This window comes from Penicillium lagena, assembly GCF_028827675.1.
Source record: "Penicillium lagena strain IBT 129212 chromosome Unknown utg000007l_segment0_segment0, whole genome shotgun sequence".
Classification (NCBI taxonomy): domain Eukaryota; kingdom Fungi; phylum Ascomycota; class Eurotiomycetes; order Eurotiales; family Aspergillaceae; genus Penicillium; species Penicillium lagena.
The window spans coordinates 1858902-1877994 of NW_026623228.1; the positions used below are offsets into that span (position 1 = coordinate 1858902).

The 19093-nt window shown below is 52.8% G+C and overlaps 9 protein-coding genes across 9 annotated transcripts; 4 read left to right on the plus strand and 5 right to left on the minus strand.

Annotated features, from left to right (window-relative positions):
- Nucleotides 1–97: 97 nt before the first annotated feature.
- N7510_010282 (sugar porter family MFS transporter) lies at nucleotides 98–2111 on the plus strand (the record flags this gene model as incomplete). The annotated part of the gene is made up of 7 exons (XM_056982207.1): nucleotides 98–224; nucleotides 275–530; nucleotides 607–855; nucleotides 925–1213; nucleotides 1288–1643; nucleotides 1699–1829; nucleotides 1891–2111. 7 exons carry the CDS (start codon nucleotides 98–100, stop codon nucleotides 2109–2111), a joined length of 1629 nt encoding a protein of 542 aa, XP_056830043.1.
- Nucleotides 2112–2717: 606 nt separating this feature from the next.
- On the plus strand, nucleotides 2718–3629 carry N7510_010283 (uncharacterized protein; the record flags this gene model as incomplete). Its single annotated transcript, XM_056982208.1, has 2 exons — nucleotides 2718–3082; nucleotides 3143–3629. 2 exons carry the CDS (start codon nucleotides 2718–2720, stop codon nucleotides 3627–3629), a joined length of 852 nt encoding a protein of 283 aa, XP_056830044.1.
- A 72-nt stretch (nucleotides 3630–3701) lies between these two features.
- N7510_010284 (uncharacterized protein) lies at nucleotides 3702–4125 on the plus strand (the record flags this gene model as incomplete). Its single annotated transcript, XM_056982209.1, has 2 exons — nucleotides 3702–3816; nucleotides 3950–4125. The coding sequence occupies 2 exons, from the start codon at nucleotides 3702–3704 to the stop codon at nucleotides 4123–4125; spliced, it is 291 nt and encodes a 96-aa protein (XP_056830045.1).
- Nucleotides 4126–4791: 666 nt separating this feature from the next.
- Nucleotides 4792–6311, minus strand: N7510_010285 (mannitol dehydrogenase family protein; the record flags this gene model as incomplete). The annotated part of the gene is made up of 2 exons (XM_056982210.1): nucleotides 4792–5739; nucleotides 5793–6311. The coding sequence occupies 2 exons, from the start codon at nucleotides 6309–6311 to the stop codon at nucleotides 4792–4794; spliced, it is 1467 nt and encodes a 488-aa protein (XP_056830046.1).
- A 640-nt stretch (nucleotides 6312–6951) lies between these two features.
- N7510_010286 (uncharacterized protein) lies at nucleotides 6952–10337 on the minus strand (the record flags this gene model as incomplete). The annotated part of the gene is made up of 12 exons (XM_056982211.1): nucleotides 6952–7085; nucleotides 7137–7233; nucleotides 7281–7378; nucleotides 7437–7648; nucleotides 7702–8482; nucleotides 8543–8782; nucleotides 8835–9037; nucleotides 9096–9099; nucleotides 9157–9172; nucleotides 9397–9460; nucleotides 9693–9917; nucleotides 9997–10337. 12 exons carry the CDS (start codon nucleotides 10335–10337, stop codon nucleotides 6952–6954), a joined length of 2415 nt encoding a protein of 804 aa, XP_056830047.1.
- A 1036-nt stretch (nucleotides 10338–11373) lies between these two features.
- Nucleotides 11374–13726, minus strand: N7510_010287 (uncharacterized protein; the record flags this gene model as incomplete). The annotated part of the gene is made up of 7 exons (XM_056982212.1): nucleotides 11374–11504; nucleotides 11558–12100; nucleotides 12145–12391; nucleotides 12442–12572; nucleotides 12618–12844; nucleotides 12898–13372; nucleotides 13483–13726. The coding sequence occupies 7 exons, from the start codon at nucleotides 13724–13726 to the stop codon at nucleotides 11374–11376; spliced, it is 1998 nt and encodes a 665-aa protein (XP_056830048.1).
- A 773-nt stretch (nucleotides 13727–14499) lies between these two features.
- On the minus strand, nucleotides 14500–15369 carry N7510_010288 (uncharacterized protein; the record flags this gene model as incomplete). Its single annotated transcript, XM_056982213.1, has 2 exons — nucleotides 14500–14905; nucleotides 14963–15369. 2 exons carry the CDS (start codon nucleotides 15367–15369, stop codon nucleotides 14500–14502), a joined length of 813 nt encoding a protein of 270 aa, XP_056830049.1.
- Nucleotides 15370–16429: 1060 nt separating this feature from the next.
- On the minus strand, nucleotides 16430–17605 carry N7510_010289 (J domain-containing protein; the record flags this gene model as incomplete). The annotated part of the gene is made up of 3 exons (XM_056982214.1): nucleotides 16430–16915; nucleotides 16965–17489; nucleotides 17549–17605. 3 exons carry the CDS (start codon nucleotides 17603–17605, stop codon nucleotides 16430–16432), a joined length of 1068 nt encoding a protein of 355 aa, XP_056830050.1.
- Nucleotides 17606–17840: 235 nt separating this feature from the next.
- Nucleotides 17841–18977, plus strand: N7510_010290 (DNA-directed RNA polymerase I subunit RPA43; the record flags this gene model as incomplete). The annotated part of the gene is made up of 1 exon (XM_056982215.1): nucleotides 17841–18977. The coding sequence occupies one exon, from the start codon at nucleotides 17841–17843 to the stop codon at nucleotides 18975–18977; it is 1137 nt and encodes a 378-aa protein (XP_056830051.1).
- Between the last annotated feature and the right edge of the window lie 116 nt (nucleotides 18978–19093).

Below are 19093 nucleotides of genomic sequence, written 5' to 3' on the forward strand. Positions count from 1 at the left end.
CTCATGCTCTCAGCGTGGGGGTATTTATAGTGAGGAAACCCCGAAATCAGGCCTCGCGTCATAGCATTAGCTCAATTCCCGCGGCCCTCTATCCACCATGACTGTTGCAACGGAGAAGAAGAAAAAGCCCTATTTCGGACTCACGGGAGGATGGCTCACCTTCTGGGTTACGGTGGCTTGTGCTACCGACATGTCTTTGTTTGGTTACGACCAGGGAGTCTTCAGTAAGTCAACTCTGCGGCGGACATTACCGGACCCAATTGACATATCGCAGGCGGCGTGGTGATCACGCAAAACTTCCTCGAGGTCCATGATCTCGTCGGGCCTACAAAGACGAAGGCCCTCTCCACGGTGACAGCCATTTATGACGTAGGATGTTTCTTCGGTGCCATCATCGCATTCACTATTGGCGAACGACTAGGACGGAAAAAGGCAATTATGCTGGGAACTACTATTATGGCTGTAGGCACCATCCTCCAGGCCAGCTCGTTCAGTCTACCGCAGATGTTTGTTGGACGGGTTATTCTTGGGTACGTCAAGCAACTCGACATCGATCCATTTCTAGCGTACGAACTGAACAACAATTCTTTTCTAACCCATAAATAGAATTGGTAATGGAATCAATACGGCCACTGCTCCCATTTGGCAGACTGAGACATCACAGTTGAAATGGCGTGGTAAACTCGTTATCCTCGAGATGCAGATGAATATCGCCGGCTTTTGCCTCGTCAATTGGATCAACTATGGGTTCTCCTACGTTGGTGGTCCCGTTGCTTGGCGATTTCCGCTCGCCTTTCAATTTATCTTCCTCTTTGTTCTATGGTTTACAACACCCTGGCTCCCGGAGTCTCCTAGGTAAGTTCTTTAGAACTGCTTGGTGCTAAGAAGAAATATGATACTAGGGTTGAATCTAACGCTATGCAGATGGCTTTTAGCGCACGGGAGAGAAGAAGAGGCTATGGAGGTACTTAGCTGTCTCGAAGCCAAGCCGGTCAACGATCCTTTCATTGTTGCGCAGCGTGACGAAATCGAATATAGTGTCCGCTATGAACGTGAGAATGCCGTCCGATGGCGCGACCTCTGGAAGTTACGGAAGCAGGAGAATGATACCAAGACCCTCCGACGACTGCTTCTTGGCGCCGGCAGCCAATTCATGCAACAGTTCGGCGGCATTAACATTATGTCATATTACCTGCCTACTGTGCTTATGAATGTGAGTTATATTCGAAGCTACTTACTTCGTGGTTTGGGTCCTCAAAGCGGCGAGTATATACTAATAGGAAATAGTCCGTCGGACTTCCTGATGAAATTGCTCGATTACTCGCAGCTTGCAATGCTGTTTCCTACTTCTTTTTTGCTGGGCTTGCGGTTCTCCTAGTTGAAAGAATGGGCCGCCGAGGCTTGATGATTCTCTCAACAGCCAGCCAGTTTTTCTGCTTCCTAGTCATCACTATCCTACTTCGATTCTCCGAGGTAGGGGGATCCGCAGGCCAAAAATATGCTTCGGCGTCTGTTGCATTCTTTTTCCTTTACTACGGAGCATTTGGAATTGGTATGCTTGGAGTGCCGTGGCTGTATCCGACTGAGATCAATTCCTTGCCAATGAGAACCAAGGGAGCTGCCCTTGCGACGGCTACAGATTGGTTTGTCTTCTCTTCCCTACTATTTTGAGGTACTATTCTAATTACTTATGGGCAGGATCACTAATTTTGCCATTGTGGAGGTCACCCCTATTGGAATCCAGAATATTGGTTGGAAGTTTTGGATTGTTTGGACTGTGACAAATGCGGCCTTCCTTCCAATCCTCTATTTCTTCTACCCAGAGACAGGTACGTTTCAGAACATCTTCTCTACAGTGACGGTCATATATGCTGACAGTGTTTTTTGCAGCCAACCGAAGTCTCGAAGACATGGATGCGTACTACAGAACCAATCCACCTTTGATTGTGACCACAGATCCGGATGCCATCTCTCGAAAGCGCCCGCAGAAGTATATCGAGCGTGAGGACCGGACTATTGAGAGAAGTGCTGCGGATAAAGGGCTGAGACTGAGATCCACTGGAGAAGCAACCCACGTCGAAGAGATTGATGAGCAGGAAACAAAGTACTGAGCTCTCCGCTTCTGGGCCTTTCTATCTTGGCCTGTAAGCATGAATTTTGTGTGGCTCATGTACAGAGTATATAGGCCGGTTTACATGTTGTTAAACGCGATATGGGGGGAAACAAGATGACCATACGTGAATTATACGCTGCAATAAACTGTGCTTTTTGCGCCACTGTATAAAGACCAAAGATATCATAGAGGTGGGATTTTCCAACACGACCTAGTCCTGTCCATTTCTGATGCTTCATGTAAGCATGAAAATAGGACCTGCATAGGAGAAGAATAATGGCTACTAGACTAAATTGCCGATAGGCCGTGGTTGCGTGCAATGGCTGAGTCCTGCTGATCTTGTACAAGGCAATCGAGCCGAATACCAACGTCCCACAATTTTTGAAGCTAACACTAACTATCGGATTATATATCGAGGCAAGTAGGCATAGATTCGGAATGAAGGCCGATATATGGAGGGTAATAGAGCGTCTTCTGTTTCAAATTGTCTCCGGTTCAACCATATAAATATCGTGGGCAGATCCTGTCACTTTGTCTATCAACATTTTCTCTAAAAGCAGTTGGATGAGCATTGAGTTACAGTTTACACCCAAAAACCAAAACGATGGGCCGGCAATACTTCAAACAAGCAGCTGGTCTCCCAAACCAGAAGACATCACCATCTGTCGACGTCTCCGCCGTGGTGAAAGAAGTCATCGACACGATTCGCACAGAGGGTGATGCTGGGGTCAGAAAATTCTCTGAAAAATTCGACAAGTGGTCGCCGCAGAGCTTCAAGCTGTCTCAGGCTGATATCGACGCTTCCATGGCCAATTGCCCCAAACAAACACTGAACGATATCAAGGAAGTGCAGCAGAATGTGCGAGCATTTGCAGAAGCACAGAAGAAATCTCTTCAAGACTTCGAGATTGAAATTCGGCCGGGAGTGCACTTGGGGCAGAAGAATGTCCCCATCGATAATGTGGGCGCGTATGTTTCTAGCCTTCTCATAGTCTGATTCATGTTACACTGACTAAAAGTGTTGGCTAGATATATTCCCGGCGGTCGATATCCGCTCCTTGCATCGGCACACATGACAATCCTGACTGCTAAAGTTGCCGGCGTCAAGAATGTCATCGGGTGCACGCCTCCGATCAACGGCCAGATCCCGCATAGCACAATCGCCGCCATGCACCTGGCCGGCGCTGACGAGATCTTTCTGCTCGGAGGCGTTCAAGCCGTGGCTGCTATGGCTGTTGGCACCGAGAGTATCCGCAAAGTTGATTTCCTTGCTGGACCAGGCAACGCTTTTGTGGCCGAAGGCAAAAGACAACTTTTCGGCGAGGTTGGCATCGACCTCTTCGCGGGCCCTACGGAAATTCTTATTCTTGCCGATGAGACCGCCGATGCATTCACTGTGGCTACAGATCTGGTCTCCCAAGCGGAACACGGTCCGGATACCCCGGCTGTGTTGATCACGACTTGCCCAGAGCTTGGGCGGAAGACCATCAAGGCAGTGGAAATGCTTGTTAAATGATCCGGGTTGTCCACAGCGGCAGTTGCAGAGACATCATGGAATGCTTTTGGTGAAGTCATTGTCGTGGATACCATGGACGAGGTTTGGGAATTGGGAAACAAGTATGCCAGCGAGCATGTGCAGGTCTTCACGAAGAACCCACGGGATGCGTTGACCCGGATGACCAATTTCGGAGCCCTTTTTCTTGGTGAGAAGACCTGTGTCTCGTATGGAGATAAAGTGCGTATAGTACCCCTTGGAAAATTTGGATACAGAGACTGACAAAGTTTGACCTAGGTAATTGGCACCAACCACGTCCTTCCCACTCGAACAACTGCTAGATATACTGGTGGGCAAATATCTGAAAACCTGCACCTACCAAGAGGTCACATCGGAACAAGCCAGTGGGGATCTCGGACGACTCTGTGGACGGGCTGCGCGTGCCGAAAACTTTGAGGCACATGCGCGTTCCGGGGATCTTCGGGCTGCGAGATATATGAAAGACGAGATTGATTAGATTGGAAAGTCTCAGAAGAGTCTTCTCTAAATGAGGGCTGCCCACGTTTCTCTTTCACTACATATGTCAGAGCTTAGGCAACTTCGCAGTTAGTGATGCTGAAGTGAAAAAATTTCTTTCTAAGATCTACTAGCTTCCACAAAGCTCTTGAAAGTGGAAAAATCCTAGAACGAAGGGGTTGGATTGAGCAATTATGTCATAAGCTCTCGAATGGTTCAAGATGGTGCATGTTGATCTGGTGACAGGAGCGTAGATCCTGAGATAGCCACCTTGGCAAACCTTGAAATTCACCATCATTCGATCAAAATTTGCGTCATGCTTATTATTAGCTGTACACTAGTCCATATCGAGCCTAACCATGGACTAAAAGGCTAAGAGTTCGGCGTGACTGCCTAGTTCGAGCGGGTTCGGTAGATGACTATTGGGTTGCTTGTCTAGAACCAGAGAAGCGCGATTGGTACCTGTTGAATAACAGGTTCAATTCGAATTAGGGAATCTTAATCTATCATAATCTATATGATGTGCATCTATCTCTATGTTGTGCTTTTTCTGGTGAAATCGCTCCCTCGTCGATCGACGCATGCACAGACCAGACATCAAAAATATAAACAACGCTCACAAAATCATTGCCAAACCAACACCGCAACACCTAGCCGTCCGTGACGATCAGTCCACATACTTGGGCATCGTCTTCAAGATGCCGTCCCGGGCAATATCTTCCATGGCGGCGGTCATCTCCTTGATGAAGCGCTCGTCGCCGCGCAAGTCATCGCCAAACAGGCTCTTGATGCTCAGCAGCTCGGCCGGGTTCGTACCGCCTGCGTGGGCCTTGGCCTGGAGCACCTCGCGCATGGGATCATCGACCTCGAACGGCTTGCCGCTGTCATCGACACCCTTCACGTAATGGAACCAAGCAGCTGCGACGAAGCACAGGCGGCGGAAGGGGCCCGTTACCCAAATCGCCTCGGCGATCGAAGGCATAATGAACTGGGGGATCTTGCCGGATGCGTTGAGGCAGATGCGCGGCAGCTGGTCCATGATGGTTGGGTTGGAGAAGCGCTCGATGAGCGTGTGGCAATACTCGTCAATGTCGACGCCCGGAATCTCCGGCAGGAGGGGCTTCACGTCGTACTGCATCATTTGCCACACGAACTTGCTGAACAGCGGGTTCTCCATGACCTCGTGGACGTATTTGAAGCCGGCCAGCTGGCCGGGGTAGCCTAGCGCCGAGTGGCTGCCGTTCAGCAGGCGCAGCTTGTGCTTCTCGAATTGCTCGACGTCGTGCACATTCCTGACCACCTGGACACCGACTTTCTCGAATGGTGGGCGGCCGTCGGCAAACTGGTCCTCGATGACCCACTGCATGAAGGGCTCCGTGACGACGGGCCATGAGTCCTCGATGCCAAATGTGTCTGCGAGGGCCGTCTTGTCGGTGGCCGAGGTCTGCGGTGTGATACGATCGACCATGGCATTGGGGAATGCACCTTGCTCGGCAATCCACTCGGCGACCTCAGGGTTACGCAGGCGCGCAAAGGACACGAGCATGTGGCGCGCGATGGAGCCGTTCTTCTGCATGTTGTCGCACGACATGACGGTGAAGGGCTTGAGGCCCTGCTGGTGGCGGCGTGCCAGAGCGGCGTAGAGAAAGCCAAATGTGGTGCGGGGGCCTTCTCGTTGGCCGGGTCGAGGTCGAACAGAATGTCTGGATGTTGATTTTGCAGCTCGTGCGTGTTCTCGTTATAGTAGTAACCGCTCTCGGTGATGGTGAGCGAGACAATGTGTGTATCTGGGTGAGCCATCTTGGCAATGACGGCCTCGCGGTCATCCGGGGCAAAGAGATAGGAGTTGATGCTGCCCACCACGTGAGCAAAGCTGCCCTTGGCCGACCGCTCAATGACGGTGTAGAGGTGGTCCTGCGATCCCAAGGCATCGCGCATGGCGGCGTCGAAGGGCTGCAGGCCAACACCGCAAATTGCATAGTCGGTCACACCATGCTTCTGCATCAACTGATCAACGTAGACAGCCAGATGGGCTCGGTGGAAGCCGCCCACGCCGACGTGGACGATTCCCTCCTTGACGGCGCCACCGCGCTGGTAGGTTGGGAGCTTCTTGACCGAGGCATCACCGGTCGCCTCAATGAGCGACAAGTTTTGGTTGTTCAACTTCAGGGGCGGTCGTGGTGCCATTGTGAATGTGATAAGAGGAATTGACGGAATGAAGGAGTACTGATTGAATGGGAAAAAAAATGATCAGGTCCAAAGGCGATTCAAATACCCCAAATTTTCCGCCACATCGAAGAATGAATTAGATAAGCTTAAGATTTTTTTTATGGGGCTCGGCTTGCTATCTGGTCACGCTGGTCGATCAGCAGACCTCCCGGGGCGCTGGCCAGCCGCATCTGGCGGTCTGGCCCCTGGAGGAGCCGGTCGTAGCTCGATGTTCCTTGCCGAGAAGCTGAAAGCAGTCGTTTTGATTCATCGGAGATCTGGTGAGCGACCGGCTCCCTTCTCGGTCCATGAGAGGCAAGGTCGGAGGGGACGGGCATCATTCACCTCGGAATCATGTTGCGTGGTTCCAAGGTGGATCGTCGCTCCACAGTGACGCTGATGCTCCAGAGTCTATTGCCCTGGAAAGTGGATCGCGAGGGAAGGAAGGAAGGAGGGGCGCGAAGTACGCGGAAAGGGGCGTAGAATATTACCGCATCCGGCCTAGTGGCGACAGCTTCTAGAACTCCATCATCGGTCAACGCCAGAGTCCCCCGAACGAATCTGGTGGTCCATCTCAATTTCACCACGGTCGCATTGGATGATTTATGAATGCATGGACTCAGGATGGGCCTAAATACGCTTCCTGGAGTTCTCGCGCCCTATACTTGGCTGCCCAGCCCAGTTCATCTTCAATCTCTTCCAACAGTCGGACCGCCGCTTTCCTCTCATCGGGATCGCTAAAACAACACCCGGCTGCACAAGGTTAATTCCGAAGCGACCAAGTCGGGATGCGTGAGAACAGACCGTAATAGATCGGCTGGACCGAATTGACACGACAGCTCCCATCGGGCTTACTTTGAGCAATTCCACAGATCTGTCTGGCATGGTAGAGGAGTTTGGTCTGCACATGGATCAGTATGCACCACCCATGGGAGGGATTGCCCTAACTTCGATTCTGCGAAAAGCGAGCACGCAGCTGCAGTCCTGGTACGGACTCGTGGTCAAGAGCAGGATCTGGGCCAGGTGGAACATCTGCCAGGACGAGGCTGTAGGACAGTAGTGGATGAGCGATTGTTTTCATGAACCATACATAGGGGACATTACCGCAAACGCTTCTGGCAAACCAAATTGTTCGGAATACTTGACCGTCCTCCTCAACCTCAGAAACCGAATCCATGTAGCCCTTGCCCTTGACGGAGCTGCTCCAATGATCAAGCAGGCTACACAGCTTATGCCACTCATGATTCCTCTCTGCCAGGGAGCTTCCTTCGGAGCAGGCCATGAAATTCACCACCTTGGCAAGAATCGTGAGAACCCTACATATACACCTATTAGCATCACCAGAGGATCGAAAAAGAAAAGTACTCACTGATTGTTCACCAAATCCTCGCTGCCTTCCTGTCCAATATGATCAAGGTCCACGGCCCAAAAATCAGGATCGAGTCTCAGCGTGGACCGATTGATAATCGAGCAGACCACTTCCTGCCGCGCGATCGACCAAAACCCAGCCTGTGCAATCCCTCCCGACGACCCATTCACTCGATGCACTCTCCCAAAAGAGAAGACTCCATCTAGATGCCTCTGCCAGTCCGAAGTCGGCGCATCCAGCATTTCGTAACAGGAGCATATGACCGTGGCAGCAAACCCGTAATCCGCAAATGGTTGATCCAGGTTGCCCAGTCGATTAATCAGAAGCGAGATGGCGGTATCGTAATTCTTTCGCGCAATCTGCATGCCGTCCTGGAGGTTTCCAATGAGGAACTGTTGCTTCGCAGCACATGCAATGCTAGCTGCTTTGAGGAGTGGGTCTTTCACCGCGAGGCGGCAGACTTTCTTAGCGAATGTTTCAGAGAGGTCAGAGAGGTCCATCCATGTTCCTACTTCCGTGCTGAATTTGCGGAGCAGGTCTGCTTCTACCTTGGAGGTTAGCAGTCCCGGAGGGGCGAGCTCGTCTGAGGGCGCGAGCACGCCCACTCCTATGGGCGAGGCTATGGTATTCGGAGTCCATTCCTCGGACGAGTGCTCAGATAAACACTGCGAAGAGCTAGAGACTGTAAAGCTGGGATCTGGATCGTGGTTTCTCATTGAGAGAAGGGCGTGAGCTCCGTCGTTCGCGGTCTCGGTGACAGGCTCCGCCGAACTGGGCGTAGCTGTGGATGGTAGCCCATATCTGGTAGGAATTCTCTGAGGAGACACATGACTTGTAATACCCGGTGAATCACCAGGGGTGGCAGGGTATTCGTCTGATAGAGAAGCCAGCCTATTATGTGGGGATACTGGGCGTTCATGATTGTTCGAGAGTGCACAGTTCCAGTTTCTCAACTGTTCCTGCGGTAAGACGACTTCCGTCGAAATTTTATTGACATCGGTCCTGGGAACCCCGTTGGTGTGCTCGGGGAGGACTTTCTGATACTCAGCAGTTATGTCGTTCGTCTCATCAACGAATTCGCCTATAGACTGGTAAGCGGCGACCCTATACGTTTTAAGTATCAGGTCTCATACCATTCGGCTTAATGTCCACCCAGATATGGTCCGGCTGAAAGACACCGGACCCTCCATTGCCAGGAGTATGGCTAAGCGATGGATTGCGCCATTGTTTAAAAGAAAGTAGGTCACTGGAGATGCATTGGACCCGAGACTTCTCGCAGTTATGGCACCGGGGCCGATGCTCATCACACTTCACCTTTCGTGAGCGACATGTTAGGCTGGGAATGTGTTAGCTCATCAGTCAGCCAGTCAGTATAACTAATCCAGGTCGCTTACCACCCTAGTGTCGATTAGTGAATTTCCTATCAAGGCGTGTGAAGGATGCCGAGTTACTTACCGGTCCACGTACGCATCTTCCGTTCTGTTAGCCGAATACAAGCAACAGAAAATGAGCTCGGTGAAATAAGCAGATATGCGAGCTATCCTGTGCGGAGAGACATGTTGCGAATCGGCAATCACGCCGAGGTCGCTTTGGTAACCGACTCCTAGCCGGAGCGGGGGATTCCCATATTAAGGTTACCCAGGCGAAGACAGGGCATCCCGCCGAGCCATTTACCACATCGGTCGTCTTACATACACCAATTCCCAAGAAGATGTGCGCTCGGTTGAACTTTAAACTACCATGTTCTGGTGTCAAAATACTTTGTTTCGTTATGATTCATGTTATGTTCCCATTCATCTGATACGGTTTGGCTCTCACCATTTAAACACTGGCATCTGAATTGATAGAAAAGAAGACCAAGGCAAATTCAATCTGAGTTGATAGTAGGTACTAACATCGAAGACCCATGATATCCATATCCCTCTCCCACTCCCACAAAAAGACCCCTCTCTTCGTGGCATTTTCAACCATCGCCTAGTATCGCCTAGTACCAAAGCCCATCATTCGGCTTCAATCCCTGCTTCTTGCAATGCTCATAATACAAATGCGCATAGCTAAAGATATCCATCGTATTCTTCAAGGTATCGTCATCATTGAAGAACTCCAGGCTCCCTGAGATGGTGAACACGACCTCCGCTCCTTTGCTCATGTGCAGCGTGTGGATAGTGCCGGGGTTTTCAACGACATAGTCGCCTGGTTTGGCAACCCAGTCGTATCTATCAGAAACACGTTAAATAAATGTTCGGCGAAGTAGCCAACTATCTAGGAAGCTAGTTGGGTAGAAGGAAAACATACTCCTTATAATTCCACTCCCCACTAACTGTTACAGCCGTAACAGTCCCGCGATGCCGATGTTTACCGAGCCAGGTGTCCTCCGAGCTGCGGAGCACGACGACAAATGTGCCGGAGCGTGTTTCGAAGCGCAGGGGCTTAAGTTCCAGGTTTTCCATCCATGGGTGCCAGCAGGTGTCCTTTTCGCCGTTGATGTACACGTCTGGGGAGCTGTATTTGTCTGCGAGGGACAGTTCGGCCTTTTCGAGCGGGCTTAGTTTTGATTCTTCCATGCTGACGGTTTTGCTTTTGCTGGCGGGAGCGTCTTGGTTGGGGGTTGTTGTTGTTGTTGTTGAAGGAGCCATTATTTGAAGTATGTGTTGAGGGTGGTGTAACTCAGTACTGCGGTGGGATTTGATTGTGTAAGTAGAAGAAAGAGGGGATTGAGCGATGGACTGGGTTATATATACCTTTTTGTTTGGCCTAATAAGCAGAGGAGTTGGCTTGTTACACTCGTGAGGAGAGAGATGTAGAGGCAAATTCTCGGCGTGATTTCCTTATTTGTAGCGGGGGTCATTAAATCCGAGCTAACTATTTGTTGCACATGATCATGGTAGTTTGGACTTGTAATTTGGAACTAGGTTAAGGTTATGAACAGGTCATGAGGCAAGGAAGGATAGAAAACAATGTGGCTCAATTCATTCGAAGTAACGCAGCCGAAGATGTCTGAACTTCCCGGGCATCATCAACATGTTTGCCTTGAAAGTCGTAGGTGACTTGAATTGTATAACTAGTATCTACATTAATCAATAGCCATTTGCTCAAGTCCCAGTCCAGAAATCCGTTTCAGTGATAGTATAGATAGCTTCGTAGTTTTTATCTTGCGTAGCTTGAAACCGACTAGTGTCTGATTTTAACCTAAAATAACAACAGATCGTAAAGAGTAGAGTCAGATTATTTAATTTAGACCCGCCATTCGTCCGTCTGTCCGCAAAGGCACAACCACACAGACAACAAGAACAAGCATCCAGAGCATAAGAGCGCAATCTTCGATGGAACGAGCAACGACCATATGACAGTCACGCATCCATCGATGGGAACATGTGTCAAGGACATGTCAAGGACAAGTCGAGTAAGATGAGTAAAACAAGCAGATCGCCGAACACACTAAACGCACTGAACACAGCACATAATGGAAAGGGGCCTCGAAACTTGAGAGATCATATAAAAGAGTAGAAAGAAGGGTAATATAGATAATATCGAACAATCTGGCTAAGAAAAAGAAAAGGGAGAAGGATGAAGAAAGAAGGAAACAAAAAACCCGACCCTCTGCTATTTCCGAATGAAGCATGAGGGAATCCCAGCACCCGATACCAGATACCTGTATCAGCGCCGAACGAATCAAAGCAAAAAGTCATTCCGAACATTGATGAACGCCCCGGCGCCGCCGTCTTCGCTGATTTCATTGACGAGGACCTCCGTTTGCTGGTATAGACGCTCTAGCGCTGCCGCTGAGGATTTACCCAGACTCACTTCATCACAAATCAGTACTGAATCGAAAAAAAAAACAAAAAGAGTGACATACCGAGTATAGCCGAGTTCAACTCCTCAGCAACAGCGACTCTCCCCGCAGGGTCGAGATGATGCCCATGCACCGAGCGCTTCGGATCCGCGTACGCAACCAGCGAGAATATATCATCTAGCATCTTCTTGTCGCCGCCGTTCTCGTCAGACGGGTAGTCCATGTGCAGTTGCTGGCCGTATTGCACTGCCTCGGTGAGGAGCTCGTTGAATTGCGTTGCTGTCTCAGGTTCTTGCTCTTCCGTATCCATCCCATCTGTAGCATCCCAGCCATCGCTGACGTCGTCGAGTTCCATTTCCTGGTCGAAGACGGCATGTTCGTCGGATATCCCAGGGCCGGTGGCTGCACGGTTTCGTTTCGAGGACGATGCAGCTGCTGCGGCCGTGGCAGCGGCGAGCTCGTTGGAGCGGCGCATCATCTCGAGAAATTTGCGGCAGCGGAGTTTGAAGTGGATGTGTGGGTAGTCTTCAAGGACGTTGGCGTAGTATGCCTTGGTGTGTTTGAGAGCTTTATCGATGTCGCCGTCTAGGATGGCGGAGCGGATTTCTGGAGAGTCAGACATTATCCAGAAAACTCAGGAGAGTACTTACTATTGCGGTTGATGGCTTCCCTGTCCTCCTCTACCTCATACTTTTTCAAAGGCTCGTCCCGTCCATTCTGCAGAGCCGCCGCTTCGGTAGCCACCTCTTCAGCGAACGCGCGAGATGTCTCCACGTAGCCATCATGAGCCAGAAACTGAGCGACCAGCTCCTGTAGTAATGCAGATTCATCGAGTGGCGGCTGGAGACTTGCTGTGCTGGTAGCGCTGATTTCCGAGTGAATAGAAGCTTTCTCTTGCTATTTACAGTCAGTCCCTACTTTTTCCAATTTCTGGGAGAGTGACGCACCCTGACCAAGCCGTCGATATCAAAAACGAACGGCTCCTGTCCAAAATTCGCCCGCAGATGTACCGGCGGCTGTTTTTTCATTCCCACTGACGGAAAAAGCTTGACGTTGCGCAGCTCGTGAAACACATTCCCTAAAAGAATTAATGAAATTCGGTATCTCACCCAGCGGTACATACCTAGAAAAACGCCGTTCTTCGTGAAGAAAGCAGACCCCGTGGAAAAATTCACACCACATCCTACCGTGTCCCCGACCCCAAAGGTCGGCCCGTACGGCCTTCCTTGGCCTTGGCTTTCGCCGAAAAATGACTTGCCATCATCACCGTGGTATGCCCAGGATTCCTGCTCCCAGCCGGGGAGTCTCTCAACTGATGCCTTGGTGCTCGAGAATCCAATCCCGATCATCCTGTGATATTGTGTCAGTAGATCGTCAACATAGGGCAAGCGCTTTTCACATACCCTTCCTTCGGTTTAGATTCGATCTTGACCTCAAAATAATATATCCCACATTGTGGCGGCATGGGGTGATCGGCCCGCAACGCTGCCGCTTCATGATCATGCTTGTTCACAGGACCGGTGTATCGCACATCGAGTCCATTATTCGAGATCTCCAGACCGGCGTACTTGTCTGAGGCGCTCCACTGTGTCGGCAGGGGCATTGTCTGATCCGTCGTGGCTGGGGGTTCCTTCTCGATGATCTCATAGGCCATGCCCCGATGGGACGGGACCATGCGGGGCAAATGAACATGGCTGGACGAGGCGGAGAGGGGAGGATTCGAGGCCGAGGCGGACGAGGCAGTCTCTCGCTGGAGGGCAGCAAGCTTGGCGCGATGGGCGGCGTCGAGACGAGACATGTAACGGGAGTTGCGGAGGTAGGACGGAGTGAAGAAGGAGGAATTGTCGGTGGCCAGGCCGCCGAGGCCGTGGGGGAAGTCTGTTTGTCGTAGGTAGCTCGCATATTTGCGGGAGTATGCCGGCAGGGAATCCGGGGATGCCGTTGGTCGCCAGGCCGTGTTCAAGTGCATGTCGGTGTCGACGCCGGACCAGGGCCGTGGGGAACGGCCGTCGGGCTGTGGGAAGGGTGGTGGGTAGGAGGAAACCGTGTTGGAGGCGGAGGAGGCGTTGAGGAGATGAGCGAGAGAGCCAGAGGTTGGAGGGGAGAGGGCTGTGCCTGACACGACGGAGGCGTAGGAGGAGCGACGTTGGGTGGAGGAGATGCTGGGGCCGGGGTATGAGGTGGTTGAAGCTCCTCCTCGAGCTCCACCGGCTGGGGGGGAGGAGCGTCCATGGTGCCAGTCCGGGTCACCCGCCCGCCAGATCGATACCGAGAGGCTGACTCACTGGCTGTTTAAGAAGCGAGGCGAGGTAAGAGTGGTGGTGATGGTGGTGGTGTTGGTGTTGTCAGTTTGGAGGGGCGGTTGCGTTGAGGTTGCGTGACGAGCGGGTCACCTCACCCGCTGCTTTCGGCCAGCAACAAAGCAAGAAAGAAGCAGCACGGCGGATTCCGGGGACAGCAGCCAGAGTGTTGTCAGGCCTGGAGTAAAGGTTATTATTACTGGTGTAGATAACCAAGGTGTGCCGTTTCTGGTCCGCAGGCTGTGTGACCTGCTGGCCACGGTCTGACCTGGCGGTATAGTTCAAAGAAGAATGAAGTGGTTGTAGACTCGTTAGTTACTTCTACTATGTAAGTCTGTCAGACGAAGACCAAACCAGCCGGGACTGCCGCTGTTGCGGGGAAGGGCAGTCACGAGGCCCCCTCCCTTTCCAGGACAGAGGAAGCGTAGACAGGGTCGTATAGATGAACTGAAGTAGTACGACGAATATAGATGGAAGATAGAATAATGAAAGTGAAAAAAGAATGCGCAATGCAGTTCCCGACATAGCTATGATGTACAAATACAAAAGCGACAGTTCATCTCGACCAGGAGGTGTGTGTGCTGTGAAAATCACTCCTCGCACCCCTCCAGAACACGCCACCAACGCCGACCTCAGAATCATCATGAGTACCCGAAAAAACAAAAATAGTGTACAGCAGCAAATCATCGCAGAAACCCAATCACGTCAAGCCGCCATGGCAATGACCGGCGACGAGGCCTCAACGGGATTCGACGGAGCAGGCGTGACATCCCCCGAATGGCTCTTTTCACTGGGCACCGCACTGCTACCATTCATCTCCTGGCCCGGTGTGGCGAGCGTGGGCTTAGTGTCGCTGTCGCCCGACTCCAGCGCGGCCGCCTTGCCCTCGGGGTCTTCAGAGAGCTTGGAAGACTTGTAGCTGCGCCACGACGGCAGTTGCCAGAGGATGCCGGTGAAGCTGCGCAGCTGCAAGGGCTTGCGCTCCCAGCGACGACATGGTGCACCAGTGCGGTCCAGCGAGCGCAGGTGCGCATTGATCGCGCCGGTGTTGGCCTTGGGGCCCAGGCGGGACGGAGCACCCGTCCGGCCAGAGGTTTCGCCTCCTTCCTCCCTGCGACGAGTGTTAGCACGGTCTCATATGTATTATTTCTCTTTCCGATAAGCTTACAGTCGAGGCTTTTTCTTCGGGCCCGGCCGCCCCCTTGACCGCGCGCTCGATTCAGTCTGCCCGTTGGTGCGTTTGATGCCCGGCTTGGGGCCCGGAATGCCCTTCCGGCGAGGCGTGTCGCCCTCCGCGTTCGCCCCCGTGGCCGGTGTTGAGGTGGCATCGGCATCGGAGCCATTGTCGGCAGAGGAAGGGCGGGCGGCAGGGAGGTCGGCCGCCGAGGATGAGGCCGGCGAGGAGCCCTTGATGTCGGGGGTGTTGTTTTCTGTTTTAGGGGCGACGAAGGCGCGAAGGGAGTCGGGTGTGATCTTGAGCACCACCACCAGCTTGCCCTTGGAGGAGTTCTTCGAGCCGGCGCCCCGGCCCGAGCGACCGTTGGTGGTGGACGAGGTGGTGCCGGCGGCAGGCATGATGGAAGAGCGACTTTTCGTTTTGTAGATGAATCGAACCAAAAGAAAGGGGGTGGTGGGAGAGCCGAGGAGGGTGGTGTTGCGATGAGGCAGTGCCTGTCAGGGTGTGGTGATGTGTCTTTTCCGCCCGAATTTGTTTTTCAGGCCCGGGGTTCTCAGACCGCGTTATAGAGAATAATCAAGGAGGAATCTGGTGAGGCGAGGAGCATAGTGTGGATGGATGGGTGATGGATGAGATGGGGGGAGGATGGAGATGGAAGGGGGAGAAGGGAAGGGGGAAGTGGAAGAAAGGGAGGCGGCAGGGAAAGGGATCGAGGGAGTGGATTTCATTGTGGTCTCGTCTATTATTCTGGGAGTGAGGAAGAGGTGGAAGTATCTGGCGGCGATGAGCGCAGTCCGTGTTTTGATACCGTATTATATACCCGGGTGACCCTGCCAGAAGGCGAGCCAGTGACAAGTATATTACAGCACGGATCCCTTGGCTCTCACAAATACTGGGCATGATTGTACATCCATCCCGTCGGAGACGACTCCTGACGCATCCTCGAGGGGCGGTTTTACTGCTCATCCCTGCTGGTCTTTCGTGGGGGTGACTGCGAGCATTGGTTGAGGGCGAGTGCACATTCCGGACAAGCCAACACATCTGTACCCAACTATGGATAGCCCTAACTCACAAACGGAGGCGGATGGATGGATCGACCACTTCGACACACCCGCGGTCTCCCGAAACTATGAATGGCGGTCCACACTCGGCAGACACGGACAGTCAGATCGGGTGACGAGGGGACTGAACTGTCTGACTCGTGTCTCACGCGTACACTAGACGGACTGCTCACTCGGATCATGGACCCAGGCTGAGCGATTGCCACCGGACGGTATTTGCGCGACTAGTGAATTAAGTGATCCAACGCAAAAGAAAATTGGTCATGTCCCACGAATCAGGGATTGATTATTCCATGCCGCATCATCGAGTGCGATACATCTAAAAAAAAAAAACCCTCTTTATATATACGTTGTAAACCATCCATCGTCTATACACAGCTACCTCCCGTCAATCCAATCAATCTGCTTTCTCAGCCTTCCGCCGCTCCATCACCTGCGCGACAGCCCCCTGCACCTCCGGGCTGGATCGCACGCCAGCCAGGATCAGCCCCTCCTTCATGCCGCGGCGCAGCGTCGACACAATCTCGCGATCGCCGCGGAACGGCACCAGGCCCAGCTGCAGTGTGCGGGTGGCCTCGACGTCTGCCGCGCGCGACAGCGCCACCACCTGGCCCAGCCGCTGCATGGTCTGCTGGGACAGCTTCTCGCCGTTGCCGGTAGCTGGGTCAATGCGCGGTCCGATTTGGGAGATGAAAATGTGCATGGTGATCGAGGCGCGTCGGGCTAGGGTCAAGATCTGGAATGGAAGTAGGTACCGTGTTGCGCCGGGGAACCATGACTGTAGTGCGCCGGGGAGGTAGGCTCCCGGCATGAACACGGCTTGCGGATGAGTGATGACGAATAGTTCGAGCGTGAGCATCGCGGCCAAGGTGTAGTAGCGCCACTGCAGAATGGTTAGGCCATAGCATGTTGAGCCGAGAGGAAAGACTTACATAGCGCCCTTGATTCGACCACCAGAACCAGTTCAACACCATCATAACGAGCAAACCACCGAAATACTGCGGGAAAATCGAGCGAGTGATCGATGTCATGATATAGTCCCGCATAGTCTTCTGAGGTCCCCAATTCTGCATATCAGGCCCGAACCGGTCATACGCGAAGCGCTTGACGGGGTCCACGAGGGTCTCCTGCGCGCCCCGCAGGAAGCGGAAATACGCATCGGACTCACTGTCGAACCCCGTTTTGTCTGGATGGTGCTGCGCAGCGAGTTTTCTGAACCGCGACTTGATGATGCGCTCCTCGGCAAAGGGCGACACCTCTAGCACTTCGTAGAAGTCCCCATCGCGCTGGACTTGGCGGAAAGTCTCGAGCAGTGTATACAAGAGATAGCTGACAATCACGACGATGTAGATCCGGCGGCGATGGCGCTGGTAGCGGGGGGACTGTGGCGCGGGTCGTGGCTGGCCGGCGCGAATGGTGAGGCCATAGTAGATGCTCTGGAGGAAGGACGTGGCATACTAATCGGTGGGTTTGTTAGACAAGAAGATTGGCCCAATAGCTGATGATACAAACTCACGCCGGGAAGGAATCCCCAACCGATAAACGGCAGGATAGCCGACAGGGTGGAGGACATAGTGGACGATTAGTTTGAAGCGTCTTGCATTCTTCCAACCTGTCCTCAGCGAGTCCAAAGGGTCGATAAGCGGCCCCCATTTAACGTTGTTTGTCAACAGTGCCGTCAGTGCACTCCGCCCGGGACACCGCTTTCTACTTTAGGCTATACAGGAAAAAAAAGTTCTCGACTCCATTCAATTCGATTATTCCACGATTTATCCCACACCTGCTCAGTCGAGCGCAATTGCGTCCCCATGGCCGTCGACGCAATGGACATCGACAGCTCCTCCCTCGTCCACAAAGACTCCGAGCGCAAACGCAAACACAAGAACAGAGACAAGGACTCATCACCGACCAAAAAGCGCAAGCAAACGGATGCATCGCGAGAAAAGAGCAAAAAGACCAAAGCCCCGGAGTCGGCAGACCCTGAGTCTCCCTTCGCACTTACCACCGCTACCCTCTACCTACCTCTCGCGCCCATCTCTATTTCGCCGACGCATGCGCTCGCCTCGCTCCTGGCCGAGCATCTCTCCCCGCTGCTGCTGACGTACTACCCCCCGCTGAAGGGGATCATTCTGGCCTACTCGAATGCCTCTATCGCCAGCAAGCCGCCCAATTCTGCGGCCAGATCCTCCGCAGACCCGAATCCGCAACCACTCACTCTCGCCACGACCGCTGACGAGTACGGCGTGCTGTACGTCTACCTGACGGCCACGTTCCTGGTGTTTCATCCCCAGCGCGGACAGACCCTGGACGGGTGGGTGAATGTGCAGTCCGAGGGATTCATGGGCGCAGTTGTGCTCAACCTGTTCTCTGTCGGCATTGAGCGCAAGCGCCTCCCCACGAACTGGACGTGGGTGCCGCCGGGCGAAGAGGGCGGCAGCAAGGCCATAAGGTCTGCAGAAGCGACAGACGATGAATCCTCTGATCATGAGAATGGCTTTGATCCCGCCAAGGAGCACTTCCAGCCTGCTACAGTAGCCGCGGAGGAGATTCCGCTCGATGGCGATGACGAGGACGATGAGTCGGCGACGGGCTACTTCCAGTCTGTTTCGGGGCATCGTGTGCACGGCTCTGTGAAGTTCCGCGTCGTGGACATTGATGTTATCCCCGGATCAGATCGGGATCGCGGATTCATGAGTATCGAGGGGACGATGCTCTCCGCCGAGGAAGAGGAAAAACTGGTTGAGGCTGAGCGGCAGGGTCATGCGATGCCGTTGTCGTTTATCTCTTCGTCGACGAGAAGGAGCAGCAGCGCGATTCCTATCACCAATGTGCCGCCGGCGTCGGCTGTCCAGGATGTCTCCGTGGTGGAGATTGATGTCGACACAGACAACAAGAAGAAAAGCAAGTCCAAGTCGAAGAAGAAGGACAAGGAGAAGGCGAATTAGAGTCTGCATATATATCTGCCATTGTTATTATTGGAAGGCGTTCCGGTGCTTTGAAGGGCCATGTGTACATGCTTGCTACTGAAAACTTCGAATTTTATAGTTAAAACAGAAACAGT